This window comes from Argentina silus (genome assembly GCF_951799395.1).
Source record: "Argentina silus genome assembly, chromosome: 1".
Classification (NCBI taxonomy): domain Eukaryota; kingdom Metazoa; phylum Chordata; class Actinopteri; order Argentiniformes; family Argentinidae; genus Argentina; species Argentina silus.
The window spans coordinates 29926340-29938877 of NC_139655.1; the positions used below are offsets into that span (position 1 = coordinate 29926340).

The following is a 12538-nucleotide window of genomic DNA, read 5'->3' on the forward strand; positions in this document are numbered from 1 at the left end:
GTAATAAGATTGATAAAGTACCCAAATATTGAGCCTCTCCTGAGTTGTTGCATTTTATTATACTGTTAATTGAGGTCAGTTGATATTTAGTGCGGTAAGGTTTGCGTTAACCACACATAGAAAGCTGCTCAATTGAATTCTACTTCTAAGGCTGAATAAACTCATTAAGGATGATGAAACATTAATACATCTGTTTAACTTAATTAGGGAAACAAGAAAGAACTTTGATGACTTGACTCACACCAATGTAGCCTTAGGATTGTGCCTCGATTGTAGCCGATAGGCCTAGGCATTTAATTAATAATTTTTTCACATTATCTCAGTTTATGCTATGATGGAGCAACATCAGTCAAAGAGGAGTTGCGCTTCATTATCTGCACAACCTTGCTCTTCTCGCGTTATTTCCACAGTGGCTGGCGGAGCAGTATGGCCGCCGTCGCGCTGAGGTCCTGCCGCAAAGGACTTTCTCAGATTTTGAACAATGGAGGAGTCGCTACATTCTCGCCAAAATGTCTGGGAGGTCAGTACTAAACTACAGATGAAGGGATAGCGATTTAACTTAAAAATAGACAGAATATGGAACTTAAAATCACTGAAGGGGGTGTGGCACAGACAGGCCCCGTCATCTGAATGTATTGCTTTACTTGAGAGTATGTAATGTGAGCAGCATCTGCGCTTTTACGCAGATCGTAAAGTGCTATGGATGGGTATGGAACGTGTGACCCCCCATGTCAATGTGTGCGACCCCCCCCCCCCACTACCCTGATGTAGGCTATTAATATGCTATTGAGCTTTAGTAACCTGCGGAAAGAGTTTAACTTAAACGCATGTGAATAAGGTGGTTATTCAACATGAACGCAATGTTTGCATAGTTTAATGCGCAGAACGACAGCTGTTACCTTCCCATAGTTAAACTCATTAGCGTTATTATTTGCTTTTATTGTTAATTATGTATTTATGTTGTAGGGCCTACAAAATGTTCGACGTGGATGGTTTTGAATCATAGTTAGAGATTCGCGATTCAATGATGTTGTCAACACAAGTCTGGCCCAGATATTTTTTTGCCAAATGTTACATAAGAATGATCAGCTGACTAGAAGATGATTAAAGCCTTGCCCAGATTTTAAGATGTGGATGAACAACTAAAATGTATTTTAAAACGTATTAATAAACAGGAGATTCCCTTTTTCTTCAAGCTGTCTATATTCCTTTGCATGTTCGGAATTGTATGGATTCATATAAATGATGTCCTGACTTTGTGTGTGTTTGTGTGTCTAATAGGAGTAAGGCAGAAGTCCACTGTGCAGTATGCGACTCGGTCAGACCTTCCAAAGCTGGCCTACCGCAAAGTGAAGGGGAAGAGCCCAGGCGTGGTCTTTCTGCCTGGGTATGGCTCCAACATGAACGGGCTGAAAGCAGAGGCCCTGGAAGAGTTCTGCAAGTCGTTAGGCCACTCATATCTGAGGTAAACCAAATGGGTCACTCATCTGAAATACTTAACACCCCTGAGTTACTAGGGCAGCCAAGTTGCCTGACTGTTTCTGCATTCAACTGCTGCCTTGTTGCCTTGCCATGTTACCGACAGCTCAGATGGTAAACTCACTCCTCAAGTTGAAAAACCCCCACCCCCATATTGAAATTGTTAGCATTTCGGTATTGTGGCTAGATCACATCGGGTATTTCAGTGACAGTCACATGTGGCAATACAGAGGACGCAGGTTCCAGACTTGTGTAAGCTCGGAGTGTGAGGAAGCAATACTGTTTGAGGTAGCGTGACGCCTGTTACATTGGTGGGTGATTCAGATTCAAACGGAGATTGCTGCGGTGTTGTGAGTTTGAGGGGGGAGTGTTACCAAGTTGAGATGGTGAACTCACTCCTCAACTTGAATTACCCCCACCCGCGCCATCGAATTGTTAGCTCGGAGTGTGTGCTCGAAGCAAAGTTTGCTAAAACAGAAGTAGATTGGCACCCAGGCACACATTCTATTTGTGTTTCCCTTCTTGGATCATTATTTCTTTCATTTATGTGTTTATTTGAGTTGATATATTGACATTTCTACAAGCCAGATGCATTGCAGTGTCTGTCCCTAAATAGACAGAAAAATGAAAGCAAATTTAGAAGCAACACACATAACACACACACACACACACACACACACACACACACACATAAAATGTCGAATGCATGTCTTCTATTGGTACGGTCATGTACTCATAGCTGGTTTTGTCTGTGGTTCCTCAGGTTTGACTACACAGGCCATGGGGCCTCAGAGGGTGTGTTTGCAGAGGGGACAATCGGCACCTGGAAGAAAGATGTCCTCTTTGTGTTGGATGAACTAGCAGAAGGGCCACAGGTGAACCCCTCCCTTGTGAATCATGAATCGTGTGGAAACTATGTGAAGGGCATGGTTTAGTCTCTTCAGACTAAATTTAGGCTGTCCAGTCCAGATTTAAACTGGAATGGTAAAGACTGTTATTATTACCTTCATGTGTTTGCTTGTCGCTGCATTGTGATTATATTGCCACATTATTCCACAAGAGGGCACTGTGCTACACATAGTAGTTCTAAAATCAGCGCTCACAAGCCAAAACCTGGTCCCCATTTTAACTGATTGGACAGAGAGGGGCATACCGCCCACTCCCATGAGCAGAAGTTGTTGTTAATTTGGTTGGCCTTAAACTGTGAAGAATTGGTGAAAAAAACTCTGTAGTATCTCTTTAATCACCAAGTCACCAAGGACCAATGCCTTGTCTTGGGTTGGTCTCTATCTGTAACTGAGGAGGCAGTGCCTTGGTGCCAAACAGGGACTGATTCCCCCAGTTGATATTGATATTCAAAGTCTAAAGTGGCTTACTCTCCCTGTCTCCTCTCCTACATTTCACTGATCTGAAAACACTAAGCTAGGTGAAAGCAATCTGAAAGATGCCCACTACTATAGTTTCCTCCATCTCGTTCTTTACTGTCAGTGTAAATGGACGCGAAAGGAGACCAGGAGAAGAAACCACTTTTGCCTAGACGCTCCTCCAGGTCAACACATCTTTCATGTTTCCCTCCTGGTTTTCCCATGGTCCCTCTGTGTAGATCTTGGTGGGCTCCAGTATGGGTGGCTGGCTCATGCTGCTGACCGCCATCGCCCGGCCTGAGAAGACTGCAGCTCTGGTGGGCATCTCCACGGCAGCAGACCACTTCGTCACAGCCTTCAAGTCACTTCCTATAGAGGTGAGAATGAACATCACTGGACAGGACATACTTCAGACTACAGCTCTGGATGAATGCACAGGTTTACCAGGGCTGAGGCCCAGGGACCCCGGGCGAGCCGGTTGGCCCAAGAGGCTGAGCTAAAAAAAACGAAACAAAAAACATGAAATGGCAGCCGACTGTGTGATGCTCAGGGGGTTCTCACTTTCCCCAGTCTCTGACACACACCCACTGGAATAGTGGAGGCCCCCGCAGCCCCTGAGCACCTTAGAGCTCCGACCCAGTCCCAGGCAGTCACCTACAGTGTGGTGTTGGAGAAATTGTAGCCTTTAGTCAGGTTATATTTTCACTTTTCTGCCTTCTCTTCAAGCAGACGCAAGAGTAGCAGTTGACCCTTTTCCTTCGTAGTCCTCATGCAGCCTACACACGAGTATGTATGTAGCCTATGTACCTTTTACACTTTCATGGAGGGGGGAAAAAAAGCATGCGTCGGACAACTTGACAACATTGTATAGATCACACAAGCACCTTTCCCACGCTAATTTGTCTGATCAGTGATATATTATTTTGTGTGCTCAGCTGTAGTTTTCCATCTCTTATTTAACTTCGGCAGTTAGAAACAAGTACTCAGTCAAAAAAATACGTTTTTAAAAATAAATACGTGTCACAATTGTATGGCGTACCGATGGTGTGTGGCCTGCAGTTATGATGCTGCCTGACCATCGCTAATGTGTCTGGTGTGCCCTGTGCTGCGGCGTTGCAGTGTTATCGAAAATGATGACCATAATAACACGAGGTCTTCTCTGGTGTTATGTTCTGATGATGGTGTGTGTTATAGCTGTAGCTGTGTGTTATAGCTGTATAGTGCTATAGCTGCCTTCACATGTATCTGAGTGCCAATGGTGGTGGGGTCTTTTGTAGTGAATGTAGTGGTGAGTTGTGTGCTTGTCATGCAGAAATGTTCAGCTTTTTTGGATGGTGTTAAATGAACTTAGATGCTTGTTTGAAATGGTGTCAGTTCACCCATTGGTATAACATAGCCTGATTGTCTTTGTTTTGTTTTGTTCGGACCCTTTCTCCACACAGGCCCGTAAGGAGTTTGAAGAGAAGGGTTCGTGGTCGGTGCCCACCAAGCATAGCGACGAGGGCGTGTACACGTTCAGCATGGACTTCCTGAGCGAGGCGGAGAACCACTGCGTGCTGCAGAGCCCCCTCCCCATCACCTGCCCTGTGAGGATGATCCACGGGCTGAAGGACGAGGAGGTGCCCTGGCACATCTCCATGCAGGTGGCCGAGCGCGTCCTCAGCCCCGACGTGGACGTCATCCTGCGCCGGCACGGCCAACACCGCATGGCAGAGAAGGACGACATCAAGCTCATGGTCTACACCATCGATGACCTCATAGACAAGCTGACCACTCTGGTTTGAGTGGGGTGGGGGGTTGAGAGACTGGGGGGAGAGGAGAGGAGGGGTCTCGTGAGTTGGTAAAGCCCCCACCCACCACCCACCCAATGGCGCTGGCCCTGTCTCCCTGCCAAATATGATCCCTTCCCCCACTCTAATCTCCCCTCCTTCCTTCCAGTCTCCTCTTACCCAGTTTGTCCTCAATGTGCTGTTACAGAGAGAGAGAGAGAGAGCGAGGGAGCGAGCGAGCGAGCGAGGGATAAAGAGCACCAAAAGTATAAACTGTGATTGAGAAGGAGGGCGTCTGAAGCCTGGTCCCTCATACCTTACGGAAAGTGTTTTTACTCGTTCCAGTTTACGATGTGCAGTGTTGTTTTGGTAAACCTTTACAGGACTACTTCTGCTGCTGCTGCTGCTGCTGCTGCTGCCTCTGTTTGTCTGACAGAACATCCTGGTCCTTTTGCCAGACCTCATACTTCTCCTGTGCCTTTTTTACCACGTTCCTCCCGTTTTGCAATAAAGCCTCTGCACACCATGGTGCAGGTCTCTTCTCTTACTGTACAAATAAATGAGCCATGTCTGAAGTCTTAGCACCCACAGGTACCACACACACTGTGATGTGTGGCTGTTGAGGCAGTGAGGCATGTATACATATTCACACACACTATCCAGATCTACATATAGTGCCTTAGAATAGAACAGACTCGAAATATAGTGATTTACAAACACAGAGAAGACAGTCTGTCAAAATGATTCAAAGGAAACAACGAACCTGTAAGAGGGAACGTAAATTTAAATGTTGAAGTTTTAATTTGCATCGCACCTTATCCGCATGTCCAAATATTATACGTGTTAGAATAACTACCAAGGATCCCTGAAGGATAGTCATTTCTGATTGATGTTTAAAGCAGAACGTTCCCTTATACAACCTCTACATCCATACTGTGTACGTCTTTCGTAATGGAGAGCCCAGTCCTGGTGGAGCGGCTGGGCTGTTGATTAACATGTGATTGGCCATTGGACTGTGTTCAATGGGGCGAAACACAGCAGTGTAGCAGTAGCTCTCTCTCTCAGATCTGCTAACTGCTGCTGTGACCTTTCACTCATATACAGAAGGTGTGCAATCAGTCACCTCCGCGTCCAAACAGACACCAGAGGACATCGTTCAAACATGAGCACGCATCAGGGGGTGAAAAGGCCAGGGTTACTGTATGTAGGTATGTAGACCTGACCAGTTGGTAGATTGATACGTTGGCTGAAGCAAATTGCTGTGCTGGAGATGCATACACACACACACACACACACTGATACAATGACGTTTGTCTGACAAATGGTATTATGTTCGTTTTCACAGATAAGCTAAGCATCTGAACACTACCTTTATTGTTCGTACATTTCATTCTGGAAATTACCTTCATACATCATTCCTACTATTTCTCATATTCTATTATGCAGTTTGGAGAATATAGTGTGTGTCCTTGTAGAACAGTACACCGGCCCAGCTTCATTCTGCAGAGCAGATCCAACTCAATTAACTGTAACCCAATTAAAGCAGAGTAATTGCTCTCATTATTGAAACAGAGTGTCAGGCTGCAAGAGGCACTAATGGCCTTGTTTGGCCAAATAAAAATCATAAAAAAATATTGTACATGATTTATTTTCTCACATTGTCTTTCTCGGATGCATCAAGTTTTAGAGTAAGTCAAAATTCAGCATTGAGTGCAAATGTTATTGTGCTCTTTGAAATTATTCATGGGTACGATGATGAGGGTCCGTTTATATAGGCTACTCTAGCAGAATGGGGGCTTTTTGCCCATCTCCTGTGGTGGTGTCATGTCGCATTCTGTATCATGGATCTCAAGAGATCCCCTCCTCGTGGCGTCCGCATATAAAAGGGTGGCGTGCCACTCCCGGACACTCAGTCCAGAGCCTAGCCCCACGCACGCACGCGCCGTTACCGTGCTTTATGGATGCTTCAGCACTTCAGCATCCTCTGCCCAGCCCAGCTCAGCAGAATTAACGGAAGGATACCGGACCAAAGGGACGTTATCGCCTCCTCCTCCTCCGTGTGGTAAGTGTGCCCTGAGCCTGTATTCACTGCAATGATTATATTCCGTGCATGACACATTCGTTGTTTTTATACTGGTGTGCAATTTAACGTCATTGTTGCTATAGTTTCGTGGATTAGCCAGGAGAAATTTGGGAAACTTGCATTTGGCTTGAAGCCAAAATGCTATCCATTATTTCCTAGAAAGTATAGATCTATATTTTGCAATTTTTCGATTTCCTAATTTATTTATAATTTGATGTCTAATTTTAATTTATGTTACTTTAAATCTGGAAAGTTTTGATAGGCGTTGTTCTTCAGTGCATTATCAGTGGTATTGGTTTGCTTTGTAATGTTATGCTCAGCACGCACAAAGTTCCATATCTTATTAGAATGAACGTGTCCCTTTTCGGGACAGATGCCAAGGACCACACCCATTCCTGGTCGAGCCCCGACTCTCAGGGGATACGCGTGCTGTGACTGAGCTGTAAGGGGTACAGGTGTCATTATTAAGATATATAATAGGAAAGGTGTAAGAATGAGGGAACAAAGGAAGTTTGTTGAATTTTATTATCAATGCACAATAAATAAATATAATTCAATATATTGAATAGTTTATTTATTGAGATGATTGACATAATATGATGGTGGTTTTTACAAATGTATGCGGTCCGGTCCACATTTTCATCTGTTCAACCAGTTTCCAACCACAAATCTGATGTTTGCATTTGTATGTCAGTTTCAGGCTGACTGTGCTGTGGTCGTGCAGGGACACTGTCGGCTGGTATTGGTCAGGTGGTGAGCAGCAGCCATGGCGAACAGGGGACCCAGCTATGGGCTGAGCCGGGAAGTGCAGGAGAAGATCGAACAGAAGTATGATCTGGACCTGGAGTCCCGGTTGGTGGACTGGATCGTGGCACAGTGCGGAGGCAACCAGGAGCGACCACAGCCAGGCAGAGAGAACTTCCAGAGCTGGCTTATGGACGGAACAGTGAGTGTCAGAGTAACGTAGCTCAATAGGACTGAGTTCACCCTGTGAAATAAAACTATCTATTAAAACTTAACAAAGAGCCCTGCTTTCTCTTTTTTTTTTTTTTTACCTCCCTCTCTCCCTCCCTTTCCAACTCTCTCTCTCTCTCTCTCTGTCATCTTAGGTTCTCTGTAGGCTCATAAACAGCCTGTACCCGCGTGGCAAGGAGCCCATAAAGAAGATTCTGGAGACTCAGATGGCCTTCAAGCAGATGGAGAAGATCTCCCAGTTCCTGCAGGCTACGGAGGCCTACGGCGTCATCACGACGGACATCTTTCAGACTGTGGACCTGTGGGAAGGTGAGAGACTCTGACACACCTCACACACACACACACCTAACACATTGCTGAATGTCATACCTGACAATAACATGCTTCTCCAATGCTGCTGAGGCTAGGATTATTGTCTCTGGTGCCGAGTGCCCCTTTCTGTCTGCAAGCCCTATCCATGATGTTAACTCATGGAGTTGTCAATTGTTCATGAAAATATTTCAAATATTTGATAACACATTCTGTAATGACTCACTGAGAGTGCTTGTGGTGTAGCCTCATTTAGCAACTTGTTTATGCTTTTCCTGTTCTAGCAGTTTGGGTGGGGTTCATTGTTTGGCAAGTGTGTTGTTACTTCATGGTTACAGGGAAGGACATGGCTGCGGTGCAAAGAACCCTGATGGCTCTGGGCAGTGTTGCCATCACTAAGGACGACGGCCATTACCGTGGCGACCGTGACTGGTTCCACAGGTAAGGAGAGACCACTTCGAAAGAAAACACTGTATCTAATCTAGTCCTGTTTATTTACCCCTCTCCTCCTGGCTTTTTGCATGTCTCACCTGAGTGCTGGATTACAATTGTGGTTCTTCAGTGTGACCTGTGCTCGCCTGTACCTGTCCTGTTAACTCATACAGGAAAGCCCAGGGGCATCGGCGGGAGTTCTCAGAGGAGCAGCTGCGTCAGGGCCAGAGTCTGATCGGCCTGCAGATGGGCAGCAACCGTGGGGCCTCCCAGTCTGGCATGACAGGCTACGGCATGCACCGCCAGATCATGTAGAGCCAGCCAGCCGCTAGCTGACCCCCCAGCCTCACCCTGCTCCAAGGGTCCCCCCAAGTAACTATTACTGAAACTAGAAACCTCTAAAACGGAAATATCTCCATGCCCCTTGAGCCTCACCCATCAACCCCACTGTTCCCCCCCTTAACCCACACTTCTGCGTGTCCCCAACCCAAAAGCTCATCACCCCATAGACCTCAATGCTTCCTGCTTATCCTTCTTTAGAGACCCCAGAGACCCTACTTAACCCTCACCTTGGTCCCACTCCCTCCAACCATATGGTCCTGCTAGAGATTGCCCTCCATGGATGAAGTCACATTGAGTCGTACCAAAAGACCCAAAACTGGAGTCATCTCTCTACAAAACAAGCAAATAGTATTTTACACATATTACAAAATATTACAGCAAAAAACAGTAAGATAATATAGCATGTTAAATGATTCTGTTATTTTTTTGTAAAGTATTTAGATTTGTGTGTTATTTGTTGTTTATCATCTGAGAGAGTTTACCGTGCCTCTGTGCTGCACTGTACCTCATATAACAGTGATGATGCCTCTACTGTCTTGTTGTCTGAAGACAAGAAACCTCTTTAACCAAATCAGCATCACATTGTGCCTGGTTCACAAAGACAGTATGTATCAACTTAATGACTGTATACTATGCCCTATAAACGATGTCACTTACCACAGTGCTGAGGAATTCTCATTTTGTTTTATTTAATTATAACATTATGTGACGTTATCTTGTATGGTTACATATTTGTGTCCTTGTGTTTTGTATTCATGTTCCATGATGTTTAAAATAGAAGGTGAAAGTGATGCTAAGGTCAGGCCAGATATTGTTTGAATGTCTTTTTCATGTCTTTCGTCATGTTCATTATGAAATATGTTTATATCTGGAAGCTTGTGTAGAGAATATGACAAAATAAAAGAATGATGTTAAAGTATAGGATTCAAGTATTGTTTTTGTGGTTTGTGAAAAGGATACATTTCATTTATCCATTTGGTTTGGAAAAACCTTTCTAAATTAATTTCCACCAAAAGGAAGTAAGCCTTCCAAGGAATGTTATCAGTGAAGATAGGAGAATGTTGCTAAAGTCAAACACTTCACAGAGGCATTTACTTGGGGGAGGGGTGTGGGCTCTAGAACACAAACTGAAAAGGTCAGAGTTTATGGCAATGGTGTTATTGATGGGGTCAAACAGTAACAACATTGCTCTATTGATGTCTCAAATGAGGGAGATGAGATAACATTAAATAACATTTCCATATCCAGAGTGTCCTGGTCTTGTGTTTTACTGTTAATGATTCTCCTGGCTAACCAAGAGCCACTTTGTCAGAGTGCTTTGACATTCAAAATAATTTCAGTCAATTAAAGCACAGGGAGAGGAAATATGACATCCAATATTCACCTCATCCTCTCATTCTATTATGCGCTTAATACATTTCTACTTTATTACCCTTTTGAGGAGGAGCTAGTCACTCATATCAGTGTGCAGTGATGTCTAGAAGTTCATGAGATCAGCAAAAACATCTCCTGCCTCTATAACACTGCAGGAAGAAACACACAGCAACAACTATTTTGTTGCCTTGTACTTCTTAAATCACCATGGCGATAAGTATTCCCAGCACAGTCCAAGCTGATCATTGTCCTGGTGATGTGTAACAGAGAGGGGCAGACAGAATAAGTAACCTGAAAAGGCTGTTTTGGACCAATGGGACAGCTAGCTTTGCATGAGGATGTCACTGGTTAGTTTATGTGGCTCTGGTTGGTGACTGGGCTCTCCTTTGTTCAGCCGAGCTCTTTCAACTGTGGTCAGTGTGTGTGTTTGCGTGCATGTGTGTGTGTTCTGACGTTTGAACTGGAATGTGTTGAGCTGGATTCTACATCTTGTTGTATTCTTCACTGGGCAGTTTTATAGTGAGGCACTGGCACCTCAAGTGCCATGGTGGCGATCAGACTCAGTGTCACTCTCTTGCTCCTCCTTCTGGCGGTGAGATGCATAGCAGAGGAAGAAGTCAAAAAGAATGGATGTGTTTGTGGACATCCCGGAATACCAGGGGATCCTGGACACAACGGCATGCCAGGGCGAGATGGGCGAGACGGGTTCAAAGGCGAAAAGGGAGATCGAGGTAAGACAGAAGCACTGACTCCTCTATAGAATGGGTCCAATAGAATTCAGCATCTCTAGTTATTTTGATTCTATGCAATCTATTTCATTCACTGATATGTATATGTTTTTGAACATACGTGATAATTGTATTCATGAACAGGTGAAGTTGGAGCTACTGGTATAACAGGACAGGATGGCCCTAAAGGAGACAAAGGGGAACTTGGTAAGACTGTCCTATAAAAGGAAAAATCAATTGAGACAGTTTCGAGTTTATTGATCTGTCATATGATCTGCAGAAAATCTTTCTCCTAATGTTACAAGCCACATGGCCCCACTTTGCACCTACTTACATTTGGAGCACTTCTACTATTAACCCCTATAAACTATCCCCAGTGGATTTCATTGACAAATAATATGAATGTAACTCGTAAAGAGGACAAACATGAAAAGACAGGGAGTCCAACCTGGGCTTATGATTTGCAGGTGTGACTGGCTTGGCAGGAGTTAAGGGCAGACGGGGTGAAAATGGAGACAAGGGACCACCAGGGAAAATGGGTCCTCAGGGAGTCTCAGGGCCCCCGGGTCTGAAGGGCCAGAAGGGAGAGCTTGGATTACCAGGACCCCAGGGGCCCAAAGGGGAAGTGGGGCCCCATGGGCCTGAGGGCCCGAAGGGAGAAATTGGCCACCAGGGAGATAGAGGCATTCAGGGGCCTCTGGGACCTCTAGGGCGTCCAGGTCCAAAGGGGGAATTCGGTCCCCCAGGTCAGAAAGGCAACATTGGGTACCGTGGGGAGAGAGGGACGCGGGGGGAGACTGGGATAAGGGGCGAGAAGGGGGAAACACTCATCATCCACAAAAGTGCTTTCTCAGTGGGTCTCACCGAACACACCAAACTCCCGCCAGCCAATGCACCGATCCAGTTCGACAAGATCATCTACAACCTCCAGCGTCACTACGACCCTCTGACAGGCCGGTTTACCTGTGCCGTGGCGGGGGCCTACTACTTCACCTATCACATCACTGTGTACTCCCGCAATGTCAAAGTGGCCCTGATGAGGAACGGAGAGAAGATCATCCACACCGCGGACAGCTACCAGAACAGTGAGGACCAGGCAGCAGGCGGGGCTGTGCTGCACCTGGAGGTGGGGGACAAGGTGTGGCTGCAGGTGGTCGGAAGGGAGCTCTTCAATGGCCTGTTTGCGGACGAGGATGATGACACAATCTTCTCTGGGTTCCTGCTCTTTGATGCCTAATGACTTTGTAAACAGGAAATTGACTTGATCCTGGCTAAGCCTGAGAGAAAACATCCACTGGTCAGTGTATGAAATCATGTTTATTCCCACTGGATCTTCAGAAGCCTACGATGGAATTCTGGGCAATAACAAATGCAGAATTTCAGTGCTTTACATTTGATTTACCATTCAATATAACAATTGATATAAACGGATGTTATATTTGAATTGTAAAAGAATCTCTTCTTTGATAGTCCAGTTCATATTAATCTGCTGTTCAGTTTTTGTCATCAAAAGGTACATTTTACTGTGACAAAGTTGTTATGTTTGATTTTCTCACCAATTATAGCCCACTGTAAATCTCTTCCACTGTCATTAATGTTCTCCTTTGTGGTAGGCTATCCAAACACATACAGTAAACTAACAGTTGGTGTAGTGAGAATATTACATGGGTAGGCCTTCTAAGA

At 45.1% G+C, this 12538-nt stretch overlaps 3 protein-coding genes across 4 annotated transcripts; all 3 read left to right on the forward strand.

The window, feature by feature from the left end:
* Positions 1–418: 418 nt before the first annotated feature.
* On the forward strand, positions 419–5138 carry abhd10b (abhydrolase domain containing 10, depalmitoylase b). Its single transcript, XM_083677856.1, has 5 exons — positions 419–520; positions 1282–1465; positions 2243–2354; positions 3083–3220; positions 4286–5138. The coding sequence occupies exons 1-5, from the start codon at positions 427–429 to the stop codon at positions 4625–4627; spliced, it is 870 nt and encodes a 289-aa protein (XP_083533982.1). The 5' UTR covers positions 419–426; the 3' UTR covers positions 4628–5138.
* Positions 5139–7458: 2320 nt separating this feature from the next.
* tagln3b (transgelin 3b) lies at positions 7459–9621 on the forward strand. Of its 2 annotated transcripts, XR_014554156.1 has the most exons (5): positions 7462–7641; positions 7805–7979; positions 8318–8420; positions 8585–8783; positions 8952–9621. XR_014554156.1 is itself a non-coding variant. In XM_083667167.1 (4 exons), exons 1-4 carry the CDS (start codon positions 7462–7464, stop codon positions 8724–8726), a joined length of 600 nt encoding a protein of 199 aa, XP_083523293.1. In that variant the 5' UTR covers positions 7459–7461; the 3' UTR covers positions 8727–9621. The 2 variants fall into 2 exon arrangements, 1 of the variants encoding a protein (XP_083523293.1); XM_083667167.1 differs by having other exon boundaries at positions 7459–7641; positions 8585–9621.
* Positions 9622–10671: 1050 nt separating this feature from the next.
* On the forward strand, positions 10672–12092 carry c1qtnf9 (C1q and TNF related 9; the record flags this gene model as incomplete). Its single annotated transcript, XM_083684388.1, has 3 exons — positions 10672–10858; positions 11000–11062; positions 11323–12092. The coding sequence occupies 3 exons, from the start codon at positions 10672–10674 to the stop codon at positions 12090–12092; spliced, it is 1020 nt and encodes a 339-aa protein (XP_083540514.1).
* Between the last annotated feature and the right edge of the window lie 446 nt (positions 12093–12538).

Coding starts and splice junctions, on each gene's coding strand:
- tagln3b (XM_083667167.1), top strand. CDS start 7,462: ATGGCGAACAGGGGACCCAGCTATGGGCTGAGCCGGGAAGTGCAGGAG. Junction 7,642..7,804: donor GCTGGCTTATGGACGGAACA/GTGAGTGTCAGA, acceptor CTGTCATCTTAG/GTTCTCTGTAGGCTCATAAA. Junction 7,980..8,317: donor GACTGTGGACCTGTGGGAAG/GTGAGAGACTCT, acceptor TCATGGTTACAG/GGAAGGACATGGCTGCGGTG.
- abhd10b (XM_083677856.1), top strand. CDS start 427: ATGGCCGCCGTCGCGCTGAGGTCCTGCCGCAAAGGACTTTCTCAGATT. Junction 1,466..2,242: donor TTAGGCCACTCATATCTGAG/GTAAACCAAATG, acceptor GTGGTTCCTCAG/GTTTGACTACACAGGCCATG. Junction 2,355..3,082: donor AACTAGCAGAAGGGCCACAG/GTGAACCCCTCC, acceptor CCCTCTGTGTAG/ATCTTGGTGGGCTCCAGTAT.